Genomic DNA, 22042 nt, shown 5'->3' on the forward strand with positions numbered 1-22042 from the left:
ACTGAGCATGTCTTTTCTTTTATAGTCTAGATCCACCTTTAATCCTTTTCTGGACTTTTGATACATACTGTTTCCAAACAACGTTCCATACTCCCGGGTTGCTCTGCAAGCTGTACACCCATTATTGCCACACTGTGCCCAGCTCTAGGAACTGACCTAACTAGGGCAGCAAGGTAATAAGAAAGGACAGATACATGGACATACAGAAGAGCTGGGATCATGTAGACTTGTCTTTCTAAAGGCAAGTCTACTTACCTTTAGAAACTCTATGACTTGGAAGCACAGTGTGTTTATTATATACAGTTGAACAGGGAAATAGGGCTAGTGCATGTAACTGAACAAGGCTTAACTGATCTCCTTAGGAGCAGTCTCTTTTAGACAGCAGTCTACAGGCATAACTATCTGGAAGGAGAAAGCTACAGTAGAATGCTTGTGAACACACTATCAACATCCAAACATAAAGAGGAATGATTTTTCTCTCTCTCTTTTTTTAATTCGATATATTTTTTATTTACATTTCAAATGATTTCCCCTTTTCTAGCACCCCACTCCCCGAAAGTCCCATAAGCCCCCTTCTCTCCCCTTGTCCTCCCACCCACGCCTTCCCACTTCCCCGTTCTGGTTTTGCCGAATACTGCTTCACTGAGTCTTTCCAGAACAAGGGGCCACTCTTCCTTTCTTCTTGTACCTCATTTGATGTGTGGATTATGTTTTGGGTATTCCAGTTTTCTAGGTTAATATCCACTTATTAGTGAGTGCATACCATGATTCACCTTTGTAGTCTGGGTTACCTCACTTAGTATGATGTTCTCCATCTCCATCCATTTGCCTAAGAATTTCATGAATTCATTGTTTCTAATGGCTGAATAGTACTCCATTTGTAGATATACCACATTTTTTGCATCCACTCTTCTGTTGATGGATACCTGGGTTCTTTCCAGCATCTGGCAATTATAAATAGGGCTGCTATGAACATAGTAGAGCATGTATCTTTATTACATGGTGGGGAATCCTCTATCCTCTGGGTATATGCCCAGGAGTGGTATAGTAGGATCTTCTGGAAGTGAGGTACCCAGTTTTGGGAGGAACCGCCAGACTGATTTCCAGAGTGGTTGTACCAATTTGCAACCCCACCAGCAGTGGAGGAGTGTTCAAGAGGAATGATTTTTCAGTCCCTCGTGTGAAATAAAGGAAATTTGCCATTTCCATGGGACTGAGACATTGAGTCTTTGACATATCTGTACCCACATCAATGTGATACATTTATATAGGGCTTTGTTCATTTCCCCCAGGACTTCCTCAGTTCCCCACACATTTTCTTTTGCTATAAAGTCTTGACCTTGAATATTAAAGCATTTTGCTTACTTTGGATTCTCCTTGTTCTATTCTGTTCTGCAGACAGCAAAGTTTGTCTGCGTATAGTTTACCTTCTCAGAAATGTTCCATCAGTATTTCTGTAGGCAACCTCAAATTTAGAATATATAAATTATATATAACATGTATGATTATTATTAACAATACATTATCATATACTGTTATATGTTATAGCATATATTATATATAATAGAATATTGTACCAAGTAATTGCCAGGAAGTGGCAATTATATATCTTATACAGTATATAACCATAATGTTAGATATATGATATTATAAATATGTGTAATTCTGTACAGCATTATACAAATACGTGGTTTGATTAATGATGCATGGGATGATAGATATTTAAAATAACGTTGCTTCAGGGGTGGTCAATATTTCAGATTAAAAATAGGTTAGTCATTAGTTAACCTCCATATGCAGCATACTTGCTCAAAAAACAGAAAAAGCTTAATCTCTTTACACCCTCTTAGGAGATTCTCATGGCATGATTCTGCTCTATTCCAGATGTCTGGTCGGGCCGGAAGACGAGGGCAAGACCTGCTGGGTGATGTCTACTTTTTTGATATTCCACTGCCCAAAGTAGGAAAACTCATAAAATCCAAAGTTCCTGAGCTGAGAGGACAGTTTCCCCTCAGTATCTCACTCATCCTGAGACTCATGTTGCTGGCTACCAAGGCAGATGACCTAGAGGATGGCAAGGCAAAGGTGCTGTGTCCCCTGCTTGGGTCTTCGTCTTCACTGCTAGCCTGAGTGAAATCAGTTCAGCTGTGCTTTTATTTAGCTTGCCATGCCTTTGGCGTTCTCTAGAGATGGGAGGAAGAAGCTGGGAACAGAGTGACAAATTTTGTTTTTTCCATGATCAGACAAAGTTTATGACTGGGTGGGCACACAGGTTTGCCCATGATCAGTCTCTTCATGTATGATCAGCATCATTATGTTGTACCAAAGGACTCTAGCTATAATGTTTCTACCATTCAGAAACAAGAATGATTTTTTTTAATAATTGTAAAGTAACAGTTTTTTTTTCATAAAACAAAATCCAAATTCATTAAGAGTATTTAGAAAATATAGAAAACTGGAAAACAAAACAAAACAAAAGGTTTCATGCCTGGTTCTACCTAATGGTCACATGATTATTATTTTGTTGTTCTTGTTTTGCAGACATTTTGCCAAGGTATGATTGCTCATTTTATAAGGCAGAGGATATCAAAATATAATCAGAACATTGTCTTGATGCTTTAGAGTTATATAACGACAGTCTGAGAGTGAATTGGAAACTTGCAATTAGGTGATTTGATTTCCAGGTTAGGAACAAGGCACTGCTAAAGGACTTGTGTTTATTTTCTCTCTGCTGTAACGTAATACCACAGGTGGAGTGAATTATGAAGAGAGGTCTGTTTTGGTTCATGATTCCAGAGGTTTGATGCTGAAGGTTGACATCTACTGAAATTCATTTTGTTTGAAGTGTCCCAAGTCACAAAACATTACATGCTAAACAAGAAGCATGCAGGCCTGTTTGCTCTCGCCAACTCTTTGTCCCCATGCAATTACTTTTGTAAAATCATGTGGATTCCAACATGGGAATCCTCTAATCTTAGAACTTCCTCTGATTTCTATTCACTTCTTCAAGTCCCAGACCTCAATATGATAGCCAGCATGGAGAGTAGATTTCAGCATGACCTAGGGACCACATTCAGACCACAGCAGGATCTATTCTTCCTAATTCTTTGTATGAATTATTATAACCAGTTTAATCAGAGACTGCTTACGGAGGAGGTGAGAGTTCCTGGATATGCCTAATGGGTCTGCTGGTTTTGCAAAACACTGTTTAGGGGATATTTCTTCATTTTTTTTTTTATTGAAAATAATCTTTATTTACATTTCAAATGCTAAAACCTTTCCTGGTTCCCCCCTCGATGGAAACTCCCAACCCCTCCTCCCACCTCCTGCCTCCAAGTATTTGCCCCTCCACCTGATCCACTTCCCCCCTCGACCCCAATAGATGGTTGAGGCATCTATTGAGCCTTCACCTGACCAAGGACCTCTCCTCCCACTGATGCCCGACAAGGCATTCCTCTGCCACATTTTTGGCTGGAACCATGTGTACCCCTTGGTTTATGGTTTGGACCCTGGGAATCCTGGGGCGTCTAGGTGGACGACATCATCTTCTTCCCATGGGGCTGCAAACCCCTCCAGATCGCCCTCCAACTCCTCCGTTGGGGACCCCACACCCAGTCCAATGGTGGACTGCTAGCATCAGCCTCTCTATGTGTGAGGCTCTGACAGGGTCCCTCCACAGACAACCATGACATGTTCCTTTTGGTATGCACTTTTTTGTTGTCCATAATAGTGTGAGGGTTTGGGTTTTTAAAAAATGTCTTCTCTCTCCTTCTCTCCCTTCTTTTCTCCCTCTTCCCTGTCCTGTGTGTGTGTGTGTGTGTGCGCGCGCTTGCATACACATTCCATGGCACACACACACATGTGGCAGGCCAGAGAACAAGCAGAGGACAATTTTCAGGAGCCTGGTTCTCTCTTTCTTCCTTCTTTGTCCTGGTCCTCTGTCTTTTGTCCTAGATATCTAACTCTGGTTGTACATCCTGGTGACAAGTGCCTTTACCCACTGAACCACTATATTGGTCTGTTTTTCAGTTCTTAAGTATATCTAATAAGACTTATTATTAATTTAGCAATAATTTAATGTTATAAGATATTTTATTTTACTTATTTTTATGGTATATGTATGATTGTGTACACGTACCTGTCATGCAAGTGTCACAGAACAGACGTGGAGTTTGGAAGGCAACTTTTACATGGATCCAAGGGGTTGAACTCCCATCTCCAGGCTTGTACACAACCCCTTTACCTGCTGAGCTATATCTCTGACCCCTTGTCATTTTTCAGATACTTAATTAGGAAGGGTCACTTTCTGCGTCTGGCCTATTTGAGAAGCCTGGTACGAAGCCTCTGCTGACTTGTGCCCACTTTTAAGTGTGGGCATCAACTCTTCAGACTGTGCTTTTTTTATTTTAATGAATTTTTAAATATACGTTTTATTGAATATATTCTTTTATTTACAATTCAAATTTTAGACCCTTTCCCGGTTTTCCCCCCTTCCCAGAAAATCCCCAACCCAACCACCCAACCCCTCCTCCAAGAAGATGCCCCTCTACCCAATCCACTCCCACTTAACCCCCTTGATTTCCCCACATTGGGGCATCTCTTGAGCCTTCACAGGACCAAGGACTTCTCCTCCCACTGATACTGGACAAGGCCTTACTCTGCCACACTTTTGGCTGGAACCATGTGTACCCCTTGGTTGATGGCTTAGTCCCTGGAAGTCCTGGGGCATCTGGGTGGCCAACATCGTCATTCTTCCCATGGAGCTGCAAACCCCTTCAGCTCCTTCAGTCCTCTGTCCAACTCTTCCATCAGGGACCCCACGCTCAGTCCAATGGTTGACTGCTAGCATCTGCCTCTGTATCTGTAAGGATCTGGCAGGGCTCTTCTGGAGACAACCATAACAGGTTCCTTTTGGCAAGCACTTCTTGTCAGGGTTTGGTGACTGTTTATAGGATGAATCCCCAGATAGGGCATACTCTGGGTGGCCTTTCCTTCAGTCTCTACTCCACACTTTGTCTCCATAATTGCTCCTGTGAATATTTTGTTCCCTTTCTCAAAAAAAACCAAAGCACCCACACTTCGGTTTTCCTTCTTCTTGAGCATCCTGTGGTCTATGAATTGTAACTTGTTTATTTTGAACTTTTGGGCTAGTATCCACTTATCAGTGAGTGCATACCATGTGTGTTCTTTTGTGATTGGGTAACCTCACTCAGGATGACACTTTCTAGTTCCTTCCATTTGCCTAAGAATTTCATGAATTCATTGTTTCTAATAGCTGAATAGTACTCCATTGTGTATATATACCATATTTTCTATATCCATTCTTCTGTTGAAGGACATCTGGGTTCTTTCCAGCTTCTGACTATTATAAATAAGACTGCTGTAAACATAGTGGAGCATGTGTCCTTATTACATACTGGAGAATCCTCTGGGTATATGTCCAGGAGTAATATAGCTGGGTTCTCAGATAGTACTATGTCTAATTTTTTGAGGTACTGCCAAACTGATTTCCAGAGTGGTTTTACCAGCTTGCAATCCCACCAGCAACGGAGGAGTGTTCCTCTTTCCCCACATCCTCGCTGGCATCTGCTGTCCCATGAAATTTTGAGCTTATCCATTCTGACTGGTGTGAGGAAGAATCTCAGGGTCGTTTTGATTTCCATTTCTCTGATGACTAAGGATGTTGAATATTTCTTTAGGTGCTTCTAAGCCCTTTGAGTTTCCTCAGCTGAGAATTCTCTGTTTAGTTCTTTCCCCAATTTTTAATAGGGTTATTTGGTTCTCTGGAGTCTAACTTCTTGAGTTCTTTGTATATACTGGATATTAGCCTTCTCTCAAATGTAGGATTGGTAAAGATCTTTTCCAAATCTGATGGTTGCCATTTAATCTTATTGACAGTGTCCTTTGCGTTACAGAAGTTTTCAATTTTATGAGGTCCCATTTGTCAATTCTTGATCTTAGAGCATAAGCTATTGGTGTTTTGTTCAGGAAAATTTTCCCCATGCCCATGTGTTTGAGGCTTTTCCCCACTTTATCTTCTATTAGATTCAGTGTATCTGGTTTTATGTGGAAGTCCTTGATCTACTTGTACGTGAGCTTTGTACAGGGAGATAAGAATGAATCAATTTGCATTCTTTTACATGTTGACTGCTAGTTGAACCAGCACCATTTGTTGAAAATGCTGTCTTTCTTCCACTGGATGGTTTTAGCTCCATTGACAATGATCAAGTAACCATAGGAATGTGGGTTCATTTCTGAGTCTTCAATTCTATTCCATTGATCTACCTTCCTGTCCTTGTACTTATACCATGCATTTTTTTTTTTTTTATCACTGTTGCTCTGTAGTATAGCTTGAGGTCAGGGATGGTGATTCCCCCAGAAGTTCTTTTATTGTTGAGAATAGTTTTTTGCTCTCCTGGTTTTTTTTTTTTTTTGTTATTTCAAATGAATTTAAGAATTCCTCTTTTTAACTCTATGAAGAATTGAGTTGGAATTTTGATGGTGATTGCATTGAAGTTGTAGATTGCTTTTGACAAGATAGCTATTTTTACTCTATTAATACTGCCAGTCCATAAGTATGGGAGATCTTTCCATCTTCTGAGGTCTTTGATTTCTTTCTTCAGAGACTTGATGTTCTCATCATAAAGATCTTTCACTTGCTTGGTTAGAGTCATACCAAGATATTTTGTATTGTGACTATTTTGAAGCGTGTCATTTTCCTAATTTCTTTCTTAGCCTGTTTATCCTTTGAGTATAGGAAGGCTACTGATTTTTTTGAGTTAATTTTATATCTGGCCACTTTGCTGAAGTTTTTTTTTAATCAGCTTTAGGAGTTCTCTGATGGAATTTTTGGGGTCACTTAAGTATACTATTGTATCATCTGCAAATAGTGATATTTTGACTTCTTCCTTTCCAATTTGTATCCCTTTTGCCTCCTTTTGTTTTCTAATTGCTATAGCTAGAACTTCAAGTACTATGTTGAATAGATAGGGAGAGTGTGGGCAGCCTTGTCTAGTCCCTGATTTTAGTGGGATTGCTTCAAGTTTCTCTCCATTTAGTTTGATGTTGGCTCCTGGTTTGCTGTATATTGCTTTTATTATGTTTAGTTATGGGCCTTGAATTCCTGTTCTTTCCAAGACCTTTAACATGCTGAATTTTGTCAAATGCTTTTCCAGTATCTAATGAAATGACCATGTGGTTTTTTTCTTTGAGTTTGTTTATGTAGTGGATTACATTGCTGGATTTCTGTATATTGAACCATCCCTGAATCCCTACTTGATCATGCTGAATGATTGTTTTGATATGTTCTTGGATTTGGTTGGCAAGAATTTTATTGAGTATTTTTGCATCAATATTCATAAGGAAATTGGTCTGAAGTTCTTTCTTTGTTGGGTCTTTGTGTGTTTTAGGTATCAGCATGAACCTAGGTGGCTTCATAGAATGCACTGGGTAGTGTTCTTTCTGTTTCTATCTTGTGGAATAGTTTAAAGTGTATTGGTCTTAGGTCTTCTTTGAAGGTCTACTAGAATTCTGCAATAAACCTGTCTGGTCCTGGGCCTTTTTTTGGTTGGGATATTTTTAATGACTGCTTCTATTTCTTTAGGGATTATGGGACTGTTTAGATAGCTTATCTGATCCTGATTCAACTTTGGTATTTGGTATCTGTCTAGAAAATTGTCCATTTCATCCAGATTTACCAGTTTTGTTGAGTATAGGTTTTTGTAGTAGGATCTGATGATTTTTTTTTTTAATTTCCTCATTTTCTGTTGTTGTATCTCCCTTCCCATTTCTGCTTTTGTTAATTTGGATACTGTCTCTGTGCCCTCTGGTTAGTCTGTCTAAAGGTTTATCTATTTTGTTGATTTTCTCAAGAACCAGCTCATGGTTTTGTTGATTCTTTGTATAGTTCTTTTTGTTTCTACTTGATTGATTTCGACCCTGGGTTTGATTATTTCCTGCTGTCTATTCCTCTTGGGTATGTTTGCTTCTTTTTGTTCTGGAACTTTCAGATGTGTTGTTAAACTGCTAATGTATGCTCTCTCCAGTTTCTTTTTGGAGGCACTGAGAGCTATGAATTTTCCTCTTAGCACTGCTTTCCTTGTGTCCCATAAGTTTGGGTATGTTATGCCGTCATTTAAATTCTAAAACGTCTTTATTTCTTCCTCTACCAAGTTATCATTGAGTAGGCCATTGTTCAGCTTCCATGTGTATGTGGGCTTTCTGTTGTTTTTGTTGTTATTCAAGATGAGTCTTAGTCTGCAGTCATCTGGTAGGATGTATGGGATTATTTCAATCTTTTTGTATCTGCTGAGGCCCGTTTTGTGACTGATGTATGGTCAGTTTTGGAGATGGTACCATGAGGTGCTGAGAAGAAGGTATATTCTTTTGTTTATGTTTGTGTGTTTGTATAGTTGACATGTAACTTAGCCTGTGCTATTTAAAGACATTTCATTCACTTAATGTTGCTAACTTAAAATGTGTTTTGTTTTGTTTTGTTTTTTTGTAGGCACTGTCAGTGCTGAAGCATTCATTGCTATCCTTCAAACAACCCCGAGCCACAGACATGTTAAAGCTTTACTTCTTATATTCTTTGCAGTTCCTGGTAAAAGAGGTACAAAGCCACCCTGCTTTCGCTCTCCCTCCCCTCCCTCTGTGTGTACGCAATAGATTTGCTGCTATCTAGATTTTTTAAAGTATCAGACCTTTCATATTTTACATCTAATTTTTAAAGTTTGTGTGTGTGTGAGTGTGTGTGTGTGTGTGTGTGTGTGTGCCTATATGAGGGTATGAGAAGCCTGGATCTGGAGTCACAGCTAACTAAGAAGCTCGATGTGAGTTCTGGAAAACTGAGATGAGGTCGTCTGGAAGGGCAGAATGTGCTCCTCACTGCTGAGCATCTCTCCAGCCCTACGTTTTGGGGTTTCAAGCTCATTGCATTGTTGTAGTCTTTAGAAGACAATACCCAATGAGTAGCATTACTTGTAATTCATATAAACCATCTTATTAATATGATGGATTATTTTAAACTGACCATGAATAATTGACTTGTTCTTAGTTCTATGAATTGGGCCAAGCTAAGAAATCATTTTTGTTTTTTAGGGTTATATAGATCAAGAAGGTAATCCTACAGGGTTTGCTGGCCTTGTCTCACATTTACATTACCATGAACCTTCAAATCTCGTGTTTGTCAGTTTTCTTGTAAAAGGTCTTTTCCATAAACTTTGTCAGCCAACAAGTAAAGGTAAGTTTGAGGGCTGTGTTGTCTTGTCTGGGGGTTCATGTAGCATTGAAGTAATATTGTCATGTAATTAGCATATAAATAATATATCCTTGTTAGTATATGGGTATATATCAAATAATATATGTAATATTTATGTAATTTATATGTAATATGTATTTTTACATAAATATTTATACATATGCACATGTGCATGCACACCCACGTGCACACACACACACATACACACATGCACACACACATATGCATATATATAAAATAAAATCTTCCCATAGTGGGAAAAAACCTGATTCATAGAAAATAAGAATTTCAGGAAACTGTTTATTCAGCTGTTACTTAAGAGAATACCAGTTTAGAATAATAATTTTGTATGAAAGTCTTATTATTGTGTATTTAAAATAAAAGTTTAGTTATTAAAAAGAGAATGACAATTATACAGACAAATTTTAGGCTTACAAAAAGAAGATAAAATGAAGTTAATTAAGTATTAGTAGGGTTTTATTTTGTGCCAATAAGTTTTAATGTATTTACTACTGCAAATTGTAATTTGAAAAGTGCATTGCTAGTAGGATTCAGGACTTATTGAATGATACATAGTAATTATATTGTATATTTAATAATTATATTTCCTTGTAATTAAATATAATATATGATCAGTTTTGAGTAATAACATTAGAAAAATTCTATCTACACATAATCACTATTAATATCTGTGATCATTATTTGCAACACCATTTTCTTTGAATATAATTATATAAATATAGGTCAACAACTAATATTGAATTTATTATGTGATCTAGGTCAACTTAAACATTAAGTTTGCCCGTATTGGACAAAATATTTAAAAATAAATCCCATAAAGTTATTATGGAAAAACCTTTGAATGAATTACATTTCAAAATAAATTCTTTATACAACATCTCTGAAGTAAATATTGCCCTCTCGTAATATGCACTTAATTATGTGTGTGATGGTGACTTCAATGCCTCTTACTTTGCCTTCTGTGACTAGCTGATGGAAATACTTTGTATGACACCTGCAGTCTTTATGCCTTAAAAGACCGTATCATGTTGTAGCTACTCAGAAAGTTCCATTCCCCAAAAATTTGTAAAAGGAGAAATCATTTAAAGCAACAGAAAGTTTTGTTGTGTTTATTGTTGTTGATAGGGGGAGCTAAAATGGGTAACTTTATAAAGGATGCATAGAGAAGTTAAGTTGACTGGTTCTCACTCAAACATAACTAGCCTGATACTAGATCCCAAGTTACTGACCATGACAACTTTTTAAGCACTTGTACTGTTCCTGTCAGAGTGCGGTGCCTCAAGTGAGCCATGGCTCCCTTCCAATGCAGGAAGGTTATCTGTGGGTTTAGTTTTGGATATTTTGTTGTTAGGCCCTGAGATCTCATAAGATCTCACTGAGATGTTGTGGACTAGATGAGAGAGGCTGTGAAGGTTTGAATGAGAATGGCCCTCACATGCACAATACTTGGTCTCAGGGAGTGGCACTATTTGAAAGAATTAGGGGGGTGTAGCCTTGTTGTAGGAAGTATGTTACTGGGAGTGGACTATGAGGTTTGAAAAGCCTCTGGCCAAGTCCAGAGTCTCTGTTCTTCCTGCTGCCTGTGGATCTGATGTAGACCTCTTCAGCTACCTCTCCAGCACCATGTTTGCCCGAGTGGCACCATGCTCCTCACCCTAATGACAATGAACTAAACCTCTGAAACTGTAAACGAGCCCCAATGAAAAGCTTTCTTGTTATAAAAGTTTCCATGGTCATGATGTCTCTGTGCAACAATAAAACAGTAGCCAAGCAGAAGTCAGTACCAGAAGTGTGATATTACTGTGACAAGCCTGACTGTTCTGTTCTGCTTTTGAGAGGAATGTGGATTAGGATAGTTGTTTAACATTTTAAGTGGGGGCTTAATAGACTATAGTAGTAGGAGCCAGAAAGACAATGGTGCTGAGAATAATGTAGATTATAACAGCTCAGCTCAAGAGCTTTCAGAGGAGAAGAATATTAGTGGCCTGGAGACCTGTTTTGTGATTTTTTTGGCAAAGAATTTTCTGCTCTTATTCAAAAACTATGCCAGAGACTAAACTGAAGAGTTCTGGATTACTGACATTAGCAGAGATGTCAAGGCCACCTAGTATTGACTTGTGTCTTGTGGTCATTTGCAGTCACTCTTAGGCAGATCTATAATGAAAAGGAGCAAGCTGCACAGAGGGAAAGACAAAATATTCAGTTAGAGGAGAAACAGAGCGCCAGGAAGTGTGATGGAGCTAAGTCCAGTGCCCATGATGATAAATGGGATAAAGGGAGCACCCTGCGTAAGCTTCCAGCTTGTGAAAAACCTAAGCAGTGAAGGCAACCAGCAGCAGGAGGAAGCTAATGCAGATGTAATTCTAAAACAAGCAACTTCAACCATACAGTTCTGGCTTTAAAGTCAAGAATATAAGAGAGGGGTTGTGGAATTCCACTCTAAGAGGAAGACAAGCTGCTGAGGCCAGGTGTGTGTCACGGATGCTCCAAGAGGCCATTGCATGAAGCTGTGAAGCTGAAGCATGGATTGTATTGGAGCCCCCAAGAATAGTGATAAAGTTTTTAAATTGTTGCTGAAGAGCATTATAGGAACGGCAGGCTCCAGGATCCATAGGGATATTCAGGGAAAGACACTGCTGTGATTAGTGGGTCAGTTGTGACGCTACAGATGGATCTGATGCAGCTCATTAGCTTGGCAAGTGGCAGTAGCAGGATCTAGTGGTGACCTCACTAGGAATGGCTCCCACAAGCTCATATATTTGAATGCATGGTCGTTCAGGAGTGGCACTACTTGAGAGGGATCAGAAGGTGTATCATTGAAGGAAATATGTCACTGAGGTTGGGCTTTGGGGCTTTGAAATCTCAAGTAGGCCCAGTGGCTCTCTCTTCCTGTTGCCTGATCATTCAGATGTAGAACTCTCAACTGCTTCTCCAGCACCATGTGTGCCTGAGTGTCACCATCTTCCCTACCATGTCGGTGACGGACTAAACCTCTGAAACTGTAAACAGCCGCAATTAAGTGATTTCTTTTATCAGAGTTGTCATGGTCATTGTGTCTCTTGGTCATAGCACACTGACCAATACAGAGACATTGTCATAAATTTGGTTATTCACTGGGAGATGGGCCAAAGTGAGTACATCTGAGCAGGAAGTGATTCGAAGCTGGAAAGAGAAGGATGTTAATGAAGGTAATACGCATGAATGTAAAAGCTCAGATGAGAAGCATCTGCTGGAAAGCTTAGTCTACAGTTGCTGTGAAATAAACATAACAATTTAAATGTGAAAAACTTGACCCAACCCCTTTTTACATACATATATAACATGGAACGTTTCTTTTGTACAGGCTCAAAACGTTTTTCTGAAGATGTAATGGAAAAGCTGGTTTTAGTATTGGCAAATCTTTTTGGAAGAAAATATATTCCAGCCAAGTTCTATGAGGTTAACTCCAAGTTTTATCAATCAAAGGTAAAAATCTTCTGATAAAATGAATTAATAATAGTATACAGAATCTGTCAGAAATGTGTCAAAAGCAATTGGGTTTTACGAATATGGAATAATGAATGTATTTTATATATTAATCCATTCTTTCCAGAAATACTGTAGTATTTTTCTGTAATTCCGTCCCTCTGTGAACCCATTCAAAGTTCACATGTCTTGAGGATAAATAACGTGAAAGCACATTCAACTCTTTAGTTGATTACAACAAAATGCAGCAATAATGAAAAAGTATACATGGGCTGCAAGACAACTTAGGAAAGTACTTCCCACTCAAGCATGAGGGGTTGAGTTTGGATTCCCAGTACCCACATGAAAAGATATGCACAGTGGTGTGCATTGATTCCCAGAGCTAGGGAGGCAAGAATGCATGGCTTCCCCGACCTGGCTAGGACAACAGAGCCTACTTGGAGAGTGCCAGGTGTGGTGGGAAACCTTGCTTCAAAAAAATAGGGTGGAGATCACGCACACACATATCATGTTCATATGCACAACATGTAGGTAATTATATATTTAAACCCAAAACTACCCTCATTGCTGAATGTGTGCCTTGTGATATGCCCATATGTCACAAAGCCGTCTCTGAGGAAGTATTGCAAAGTTATCTGGGAAACTATCCTCTGACTCCTAGAGTCTAAATCTTAGAAACATTGTTTTTCAATTTTAATATTTTCATCTAGCTTGTTCGGTTTTGAAAAGGTGCATTTGTCCATTTAATTAAAACATTTATTTGAATTAATTAAACCATGCATTTGTGTACGTGAGCTCATAGCAGCCTTACCACTCCTTGGTGCTTCAAGTGGGTTCTCTCCTTAATATTCATATAAGGTCCTGATGGAGCCCTTATGCATGGCTGAGAGAGGCAGAATTCTTTTCTTCCCAGTTATTCAGGTCCAGAAGTCTTAAATGAAAGGTGCTTTTATGTTGTAGTTTGCTATTAACCCCCACCCCCATCCCCCCAAAGAAGAAAAGAAAATTAGATACAGAGCACTTTCATGTGTCCTTGTAAAAGTCATTACCAGTGATAGTACAGTGAACACAGGTGGAGGGTCCAACCCTCTCAACTAGGCACAGATGATTCCCAGCCTACAAGTGTGCTTCATCTTCCTTGTTCTGCAAATGTATCCCTAGATCCTTTGAAATTATGTATGAGTCCAATGGCATTTGAGGGCATGCTTCTATTTTTAGCAAATGCCATTGTTTTGATTAAGTTGTGTCAGATTAAACATTGTGAGTAGAGTATTTTTACACATGCATATAAGAACAAGAATAATTGTTTTTTATACCTCCATTCAACCAAGAAGAGAAGAAAAAGCAGCTTTATTGAAAACAATAAATTACAATATGTGTTCTTTTGCCTTCATTGCTCTAGATATTCAGTGTTTTAAGGAGGGTATTCAACTCTCTGTGAAAAACTTTGGCTTCTAGGTGTTCCTTGATGACCTCCCTGCCGACTTCAGTGATGCCCTGCTTGAGTACAACAGGCAAGTGACAGAAGACTTTGCTTCCTTTCTGCTGATTGTATCCCGATTGGCTGATATGAAACAGGAGTATCAACTCCCCTTGTCAAAAATCGGTAAGTGTATTTTAGTTCCACTGTGAAGCCCAAGGGCATGTCAGGTGGCTGCTAGAGATGCAGGTCAGTGGTCCGGCTCCAACCATGTTTACCTCTGAAGGCTGACACTCTAGAATAAAGTCAGCCTGCCTGAGAACAGTTGGATTCTTTCTGCGAAAAAAGGAAGCTGGTGATTGACAGTTAAAAGGACAGTGGAGAATCAAACCAAATTTTATCATTTATAAACTGTTGTCAGGGCAGACTCTGGGTGAGTTCTTGAAAGCTGAGCAAGGCTGACTCTAAGACAAGAGAAACAAGAGTAAATCTATGAGTGTTTTCAGGACAGGCTTGATGTTGATTATCATAGTAAGAGTCCCTGACTCTGCTACTCTGACCTCTGGAATTGGCAGAAGTGATACCCTAATCATGTCCTTGCTTTATCAATGGACAGTGGAGACAGAGAAGAGTATTGTGTTGTATTACTGTGCTTCAAATGAATTGTTTTAAATCATTAGTGCACATGACGGCTTAGCACATAGTAAAATGGTTCGCTTTTGTTCTTATTTATAACCAATAGATGGGAGCTTCCTAAGAGATCATAAACAGAAAGATGGGTGACTAAGATATAAGATTTTGAGTTGTGGAGAAATGTCCGTGCTTCACTATGTCCTAACATCTTCATTTGGAGAAATTCTCAGAAGTTGAGTATATATACTCTCTTAGACTCTATAAATGTAGAAGCATGGACAAGAGCCGATAGTAATGGTGGACACCCACCTCTTGGGCCAGGTGAGATGGGAGCAGAAGGGTAGTCTGCCTCAGTGACACACCAGAGCTCACACTGGCATTTTCTAAGAACAGGAATGGATAATGTACATATTCTCGTAACCATTTCCAAACCTACTGGTAGTGTGCACTTAAACTAGCATATTTAATCTATTCCCAAGCCACTTTAAATGTGCCTAATCTTGTCTGATCTGGAAAGCTAAGCAAAGCTGTGTACGGTTAGTGTCTGGGAAGATTCTAAGACCAAGTCTCAGTTCAGTGGAGAAAAGGTTATAAATGTAAGAGTTAATTTAGACAACTTTCTGTTTAACTTTTGAGTGATCAAAAGTATAGTACATACTTAGTACTAGTATCACTAGCACTATTATCCTATACTTAATGAATGTATTCTATCGTGCAGTGTCTAGGCTGGATGTGTCAATTCAATCTTCGCTCTGGTGTGGACCCTGCTAGGTTCAATGCCTTCCCTATTAGCATTGTTTGGCTCTCATACAAGTAGATGACGTTTGACACTGTGGCTCCATTTAAAAATGAATCTTCCACGCATGGTAGATTCTGCCTTAATTTTCATTATTCAGAGGCAGGGGGATTGCTATGATCAGCATGGCCTACACAGAGAGTTCTAGGCATCCTAGGGATGCAGAGTGAGACTTTGTCTCAGACAAGCAAGCAAATGAACAAGAAATTGGAATAACAAGAACACAAGTGGTTGGATCTCAACTCCTTCTGCTTAGAGTTCACAGGTAAAGAATGTGAAGATTCACCACTTGTGTCTCACTTGATGAACTGCAAGGAAGGAAGGGTGGCGGTTTCGCCCTTTGCTTGTCTCTCTGGAAACTTTGATGTGGACTTGCTTAGTCCAGGAGTTCCAGATAATGTAAGTAAAGCGTGATGCTTATTTGTTAGTCTCTGCGGGGCTTTTGCTCCAGTACGTGTGGTGTCTTATCAGACTGCCGTTGAAGCTGTGAAACTCTAGCATACAAATGATACAAAATTATACTTTTCATTGAAAGAAAAAATAATTTTTAAAGGCTTTGATTTCTTTTTTTTCTTTTTCTTTTTTTGGTTTGGATGTCTATAAGTGACTATTTAGACATGTAAGAGATTGGTAGTTAAGTATATTTAAAAAAAAACCTTAAGTTTTAAACATTATAGTTTTCCTTTCCCAAGATGGATATGATGGCTCATGCCTGTAATTCCAGACTGGAGAAGCTGAGACAGGAGGATGGCTAGAAATTTAAGTATTACATAATGAGTTTCAGCAATCCCTTTTCAAGAAGAGAAGGAAGAGGAGGAGAGCAAAATAATCTTCCTTTCCATTTATTATGTAATTAACTCAATTTATGAAATGTAACAATCACTTTTATTTCCTTTTTATATATAAAGTTTTCTGGTGATTCAGAGGGATACTGTTACAGGTGAGAATAGACTAGAAAGTTTGTTTCTTGGTGTTGACAAAATCGCCATCAATTACAAGGGACCTAGGTGTGTATATAAACTCATTCCCATGTACTCTTGCTGCCCAGAGTTCTAGAAAACAGTTTGTACTCCTCTTCCCTTCATGTTGAAGCAGCTGGCATCACTATTTCGATTCATGTTACTTGATGATAGCCTTGTTTTTGCTTGACCCAATTTACTTTATGTAAATTTCATTTCCCTGAATTACTTATTACAGCTTAGTTCTGATTAAATTACATTCTAATTAAATCCACATTGTAGTGTTCTAGATGTCTCATGAAGAGCAGGCACACAGTAGGCACCCATGGAGTGAGGCCTCATAAGCTTCTCCTTTATTTCATTTCCTGTGTTCTACCACAGTTACCTACATTTTCAAAGGCTTCCAAAGATTTTCATTTTACACATGACTTTCTGTTTATGCTTGCATTTTATTTTTGCAGAAGTGAAGGGATGGTCCATTGTAGGAAAGTATCCTTTCCTGTGTTTAGTCTTATGTCTGTAAGATCCATCCATGTTTTAACATGAAGCTCTAGTTCATTTTTTTTACATGCCATAGTACTTTATAACATAAAACTAGGCATTACTCTGTCTTCTGTCAATGTTTGGTATGTTTTTACTTCTTTGCTGCTACAAACAAGGTTGGTGTTAATGTCTGTTACGTGTGTGCAACTTTCTCTTGGACGTAGGTTTTTTGGGATGTAAGAAAATAGGGATATTAAAATATTCTAATCTATTACCCATGACTCCAACCCTCTTTAGGCTGTAGTTGGGCCAGCTTATAGCACCATTAACTCTACATCAGAGCTCCTTTTGATGACATAAGGCGGTTTGCAAAACTGTGAACAGACACAGAAAACTACTTATTTGCTTTCTTCGTTATTCAAATTTTTCTTCTCTCTTCTCTACTCTTTTTATTCTGGTTGTTGATTCTGAAGATCATTAGATTTGTTCAGTTGAATATTCTCTTATGACATGGATGCCTCCTGCTCTCTGAAATCCCATTTGCAAAGGTATTCTCTGAATTGTTAAGGAGTCTTTACATTTTTTAGTGGCCTTTCTTTCCTAGTCGGTCTTGCTATATTCCAGCAAAACTGGTGGACTTGCCATCAGCTGCTGCGGGGCAGTCACCAACACAGGTGGACTAAGCCACTCTCTAGATACACTGTCTTAGTGTGTGCAGATGGCAACAGAGTATTCTTTGAAGGACACTGTTGATGAACAACTTTCAATGTAACTTTTATTTACCTGTTGTAAGTGTTGTCTTGGAAGATTACTGCCAAGAAAACTCACCTTTTCTAACTCTTTCTGAACTTGGGCTGGCTGATCCCACTCAGCAATTCTAGGACAAAGTCCTCTCCAAGATGACTGATTTAATCTGGCTTCATTGGACTTCTGACTGAATTGCTCTGCTTGGCCTCATAATAACTTTTCAATATGTTCTATCTTCTGGCTTTTCTAATTTTCTGCCTCATTCTGTCTTCACCTGCAACCTGTCTCTGTAAAACTGTCCTGATAAAACTGTCCCCTCTCTTGCTCTGGCTCTGGCTCTGGCTCTGTTTCTTCCTCCCTCCCTCCCCCCCCTCCATCCCTCTCTCCCTCCCTCCCCTTCCTTTGTCCTTATTCCTCTACCCTGCTTCACTCTCAGATGCTCTCTGAGGTCGCCTGTGTTTTCATGAGAGTTGGGCCTATCCTATCTCTAACTCATTCTGCCAGTATTTCTCTGATTTCTCACTTTGTCTGCCCCTCAATTACATCTTACTTTCAAACATGGCCTCTTCCTTCTACAAACTAATCTTGCCCCTATTGTTAAGGATTAAAGGTGTGTACTGAGCATATTTTTATTCCAGCCAGACCATACTGTAATCCACTATCCGCATTCCGACTGGATCACACAGACCTAGAAGGTATTTTGATATTGTTCCTTGCCAGATCAGCCATATTGGTGGACTAAAATTTTTCTATTGAGAACTACAAGTTCTAAGTTGGAAGCCTCTGTCCATGTAAATAACCAAAAACTTATATTTCTTTAGGTCATTCTGCACACGATTGGTATCGATCACAGACAAGCCCCAGTGCTGTGGCCACACAGATTGGACAGTCAAGGAAGAAAAATGCCACTTAATGCCTATGCACTTGATTTCTATAAGCATGGATCCCTTACTGGATTAGTCCAGGACAATAGGTATGTTCTATCTTGAAAATTCCAAGAAATGACTAGTCCTGCCAAACATTAGATTTTCACTTCTAGACCAATGGCACAGATGATGGCATATTCTATACAATTTATTTCTAGTTGAGCAGCAAAAGTTTAGTATTTGGGCCAACTCGCTTGACCTAAATATATACTCTAAATGTGTCTTAGTGTATATCAAATATATCTTTACATTAAAATTTTATTTAGGCACCATTTAGTATTTTAGATATAATGGAAAATATCAATCTGGTATTTTTTTAGTGCCCGAGAGAGTATACAGTGTCTAGTTTACATACCTGGGTCAGACACCATTGTTTTAGCCTGTTGCCAGGGAAGCCATTTCTATAAGCATAAATAGAAACAGGCATTATTTAGGTCATTCTTCATACACTTGGCATCCATCACTCTCACACTCCAGTGTTGTGGCCATAGAAATTTGCTAGTTGAGGAAGAAATTGCCACTGAACACATAGGCCTTGATGTCTGTAAGCAAGCACATTTCCCTTATGTGACTAGACTAGGTCAATAGGGATGTTCTTTCTTGATAATTTCAAGAAACAGTCATGCCAAGCATATTAGATATGCACTCCCAGGGAAATAGTCAGGGAACTATCCCTGAGCAGGAGGATATTGATCTAAGTGCTAAACATATCATCTAGTGGCAAATATACTAAGGAATTAAACATATAGTAGACATAAAAATGTGAACAATCCTTATTAAGTTAACATATAAAAAGTTTTGATAGTCCTCAGAAACCTAAACTATTTTTGCTTATTAAGGTTGATTGTTATTGTGAATAAAGTAGCTGGTGCATTAGTTGATAATTTTTTTTTCTTTTTAAACTTGTTCATTGATAATTTCAGAACTGTATATAAAACATTATGACTGTACCCTCCCCCACATATTCTTGTATATCTTCTCAGTTGTACCCCCTAACCCCAGCAAGTCAGCCTCCCATTTTTGTGTTGTCGTTAAATTTAGGTTTGCTTTCCTTTTGAGCCCCAGTGAGTTTTTACAAGGGCCGTGTGCAGGAGTGTGGTGCCATCTCTTGGAAGTCAGGAGGCTCACTGGAGAAAACAATACTGGAGAAAAATGGCTCTCCTTTCTTCACTCCATAGAGTCCCTGGTTCCCTTGGGAACTACTTGTCCTAGGAACCTGTCTCTCATTCTTGGCAGATGGTATTGGGTTCAATCTTGTGCTGAGCCCATGCAGGCAGCCTTAGCTGCTGTGGACTCATGAGTCACATCAGGCCCAGAAGACAGCATTTCACAGCACTTGCTTCACACTTAGCTCTTAATTCTCTCTGACTCACCTTTTGTGATGTTCTCAAAACACATGATGAGTCTTGGTCGAGTGACAGAGATGGTCCAAATAGGTGTCAGTGCTCAGCAATCACTTATTCTAAGTATTCTGATTATGAGCCACCCATTACAACAACAACAACAACAACATTGACTTTCACCATGTCCGATCCAGCCCTAAGTTATGGGTATTAACATCAATACTAAATAATGTTTTACCATTAATTTCTGCTTTTCTGTCCCTTAGAATACATCCAGGGGAAGTTTATTATCTGTTGAAAGATTTTTCTCTTACCATTAAAACTATCAGGTATGTTACTTTCATATTTTCCCCAAATTTAATTGTCATTTTGAAATGTCGAGATTATATTTCCCCATGATCCAGGTATGTAAAATTGTCACTGAGTCTGTTATATACCATGTAATTTAACTTCCCAGAGGGCCTATAAAGTTTCCCATTTCTACAACCTCTTGGTTATGGTCTGTATTATAATTAATTCAAAATGTTTTTGAGATTACGTTCCATTCAGATAGAGCCTCAGACTCAGGCAGTACACAGAGCTCAAAACTATTCCAGAGCATCCCTGATCCCAGATATTCTTAGTGATCCCAATTGCAATATCGTAACTAATACATGATGTTTCAGAACTCTCTCTGAGGTGCCAGCAGGTCTCCAGTTTATAGCATTTGCTTGCCCTTGAATATCCTGATACTGCCTTTTTCTTCAGGGTCTGTCTGACTGTAAAATAATAGTCACTTCCTGTTCTGATGTAGAACAAAGCCCAGTTACTCACAAAGCAATATCAAATTTTATGTGAACACCCTCATCCTTAGGCTCCATTGGCCATATAATGTCACCTCGTTAAATGACCGCTACCTTATCTATATGCATTTCAACATTTTAACACTAGTTTTTAATTTGTCACACGTGTGTTCAAGTGACCATCCTTATAGGGTCCTTAAAAAACAGTTCCTTGTTTTATTTCCTTGATCAGAGCTGAATCAGATCTATATGGATGTTTTTTATACAGAGAGCTTTATTATTTATTTTATTATTTTTATTAGTTATTATTTTTATCTGACTTACTTACTTTCATATAATTTTATTATTTACTTGTTATGTTATATGCAGAGTTCATTTGGGGCATACTAGAGCAGAAGGGAATAGCTTTGTTCATCTGTAGCAGTGGTTCTCCACCTTCCTAATGCTGGGACCCATTAATAGAGTGATGTTTCTTCTTCTCCCTTTCTTCATGCCTGTTCACAAGTTTCTTAATGCTGGTGTAACAAATTGTCACTCAATGGTATGAACCTATATAAATGTATCATCTTACCATTCTGAAGGTCAAATGTCAACATGGGTTTCACTTGACAAAAGTAGGCGTCTGGATATTCTGAGGGAAAACCTTGGCTCTTTCCCAACTGTTAGAGGTTGTCTGCATCTTTGGGTTAGAGTTTCCTTCTGTCTGGAGGCTAGGGATGTTCAATAGAGAGATCTGAGGTTATGTATCAGATATCCATATTTCATCCCTCTGACCCCCATCTTCTCCTTCGTCACCCCCATGAACACCTTTGAGAATTCCATTAGTCCTACCTAGAGAATCCAGAGTAATCACCTCCTCTGAGCATTCATTATCATCTGTGGGTTCATCTGTGATGGTAATTTGCCTTTGCTATGGAGCCTAACATAATTCCCGGTTTCTGGGGATTTAGGTGAGGTCATCTGAATTTAGGTGAGGACTATTACTCTGCTGACAACATCCCACCTTTATTTTTCTCCCCTACCTTGAAAAAGAAAGGAAGCTTTCTTTCGCTATAATTGTTTTCAGTATATGCTGGACCTAGTAGTAGAAAAACCACAAAATGCATCCATGAGATATGTAGAGAAAAGAAATTTCTGTTGTATTGCCTAAGGGATCAAGGATCAAATTACATGGAATTTGGTGTTCTTTCAATCACCCTTTGCCCAAT

The 22042-nt window shown here is 38.8% G+C and overlaps 1 protein-coding gene across 3 annotated transcripts in view; it reads left to right on the forward strand.

Moving 5' to 3' along the window:
• Window positions 1–22042, forward strand: part of LOC127668459 (probable ATP-dependent RNA helicase DDX60) — a 124996-nt gene that overhangs the window by 101550 nt on the left and 1404 nt on the right. For all 3 annotated transcript variants that reach the window (XM_052162111.1, XM_052162110.1, XM_052162113.1), the window contains 8 exons: window positions 1885–2085; window positions 8507–8611; window positions 9100–9241; window positions 12624–12745; window positions 14204–14351; window positions 15851–15993; window positions 18605–18756; window positions 20319–20381. In XM_052162111.1, coding sequence (XP_052018071.1) covers window positions 1885–2085; window positions 8507–8611; window positions 9100–9241; window positions 12624–12745; window positions 14204–14351; window positions 15851–15993; window positions 18605–18756; window positions 20319–20381 — 1076 coding nt within the window. The remainder of the gene's footprint in view (window positions 1–1884; window positions 2086–8506; window positions 8612–9099; window positions 9242–12623; window positions 12746–14203; window positions 14352–15850; window positions 15994–18604; window positions 18757–20318; window positions 20382–22042) is intronic.

This window comes from Apodemus sylvaticus, chromosome 18 (assembly GCF_947179515.1).
Source record: "Apodemus sylvaticus chromosome 18, mApoSyl1.1, whole genome shotgun sequence".
NCBI classification, from domain to species: domain Eukaryota; kingdom Metazoa; phylum Chordata; class Mammalia; order Rodentia; family Muridae; genus Apodemus; species Apodemus sylvaticus.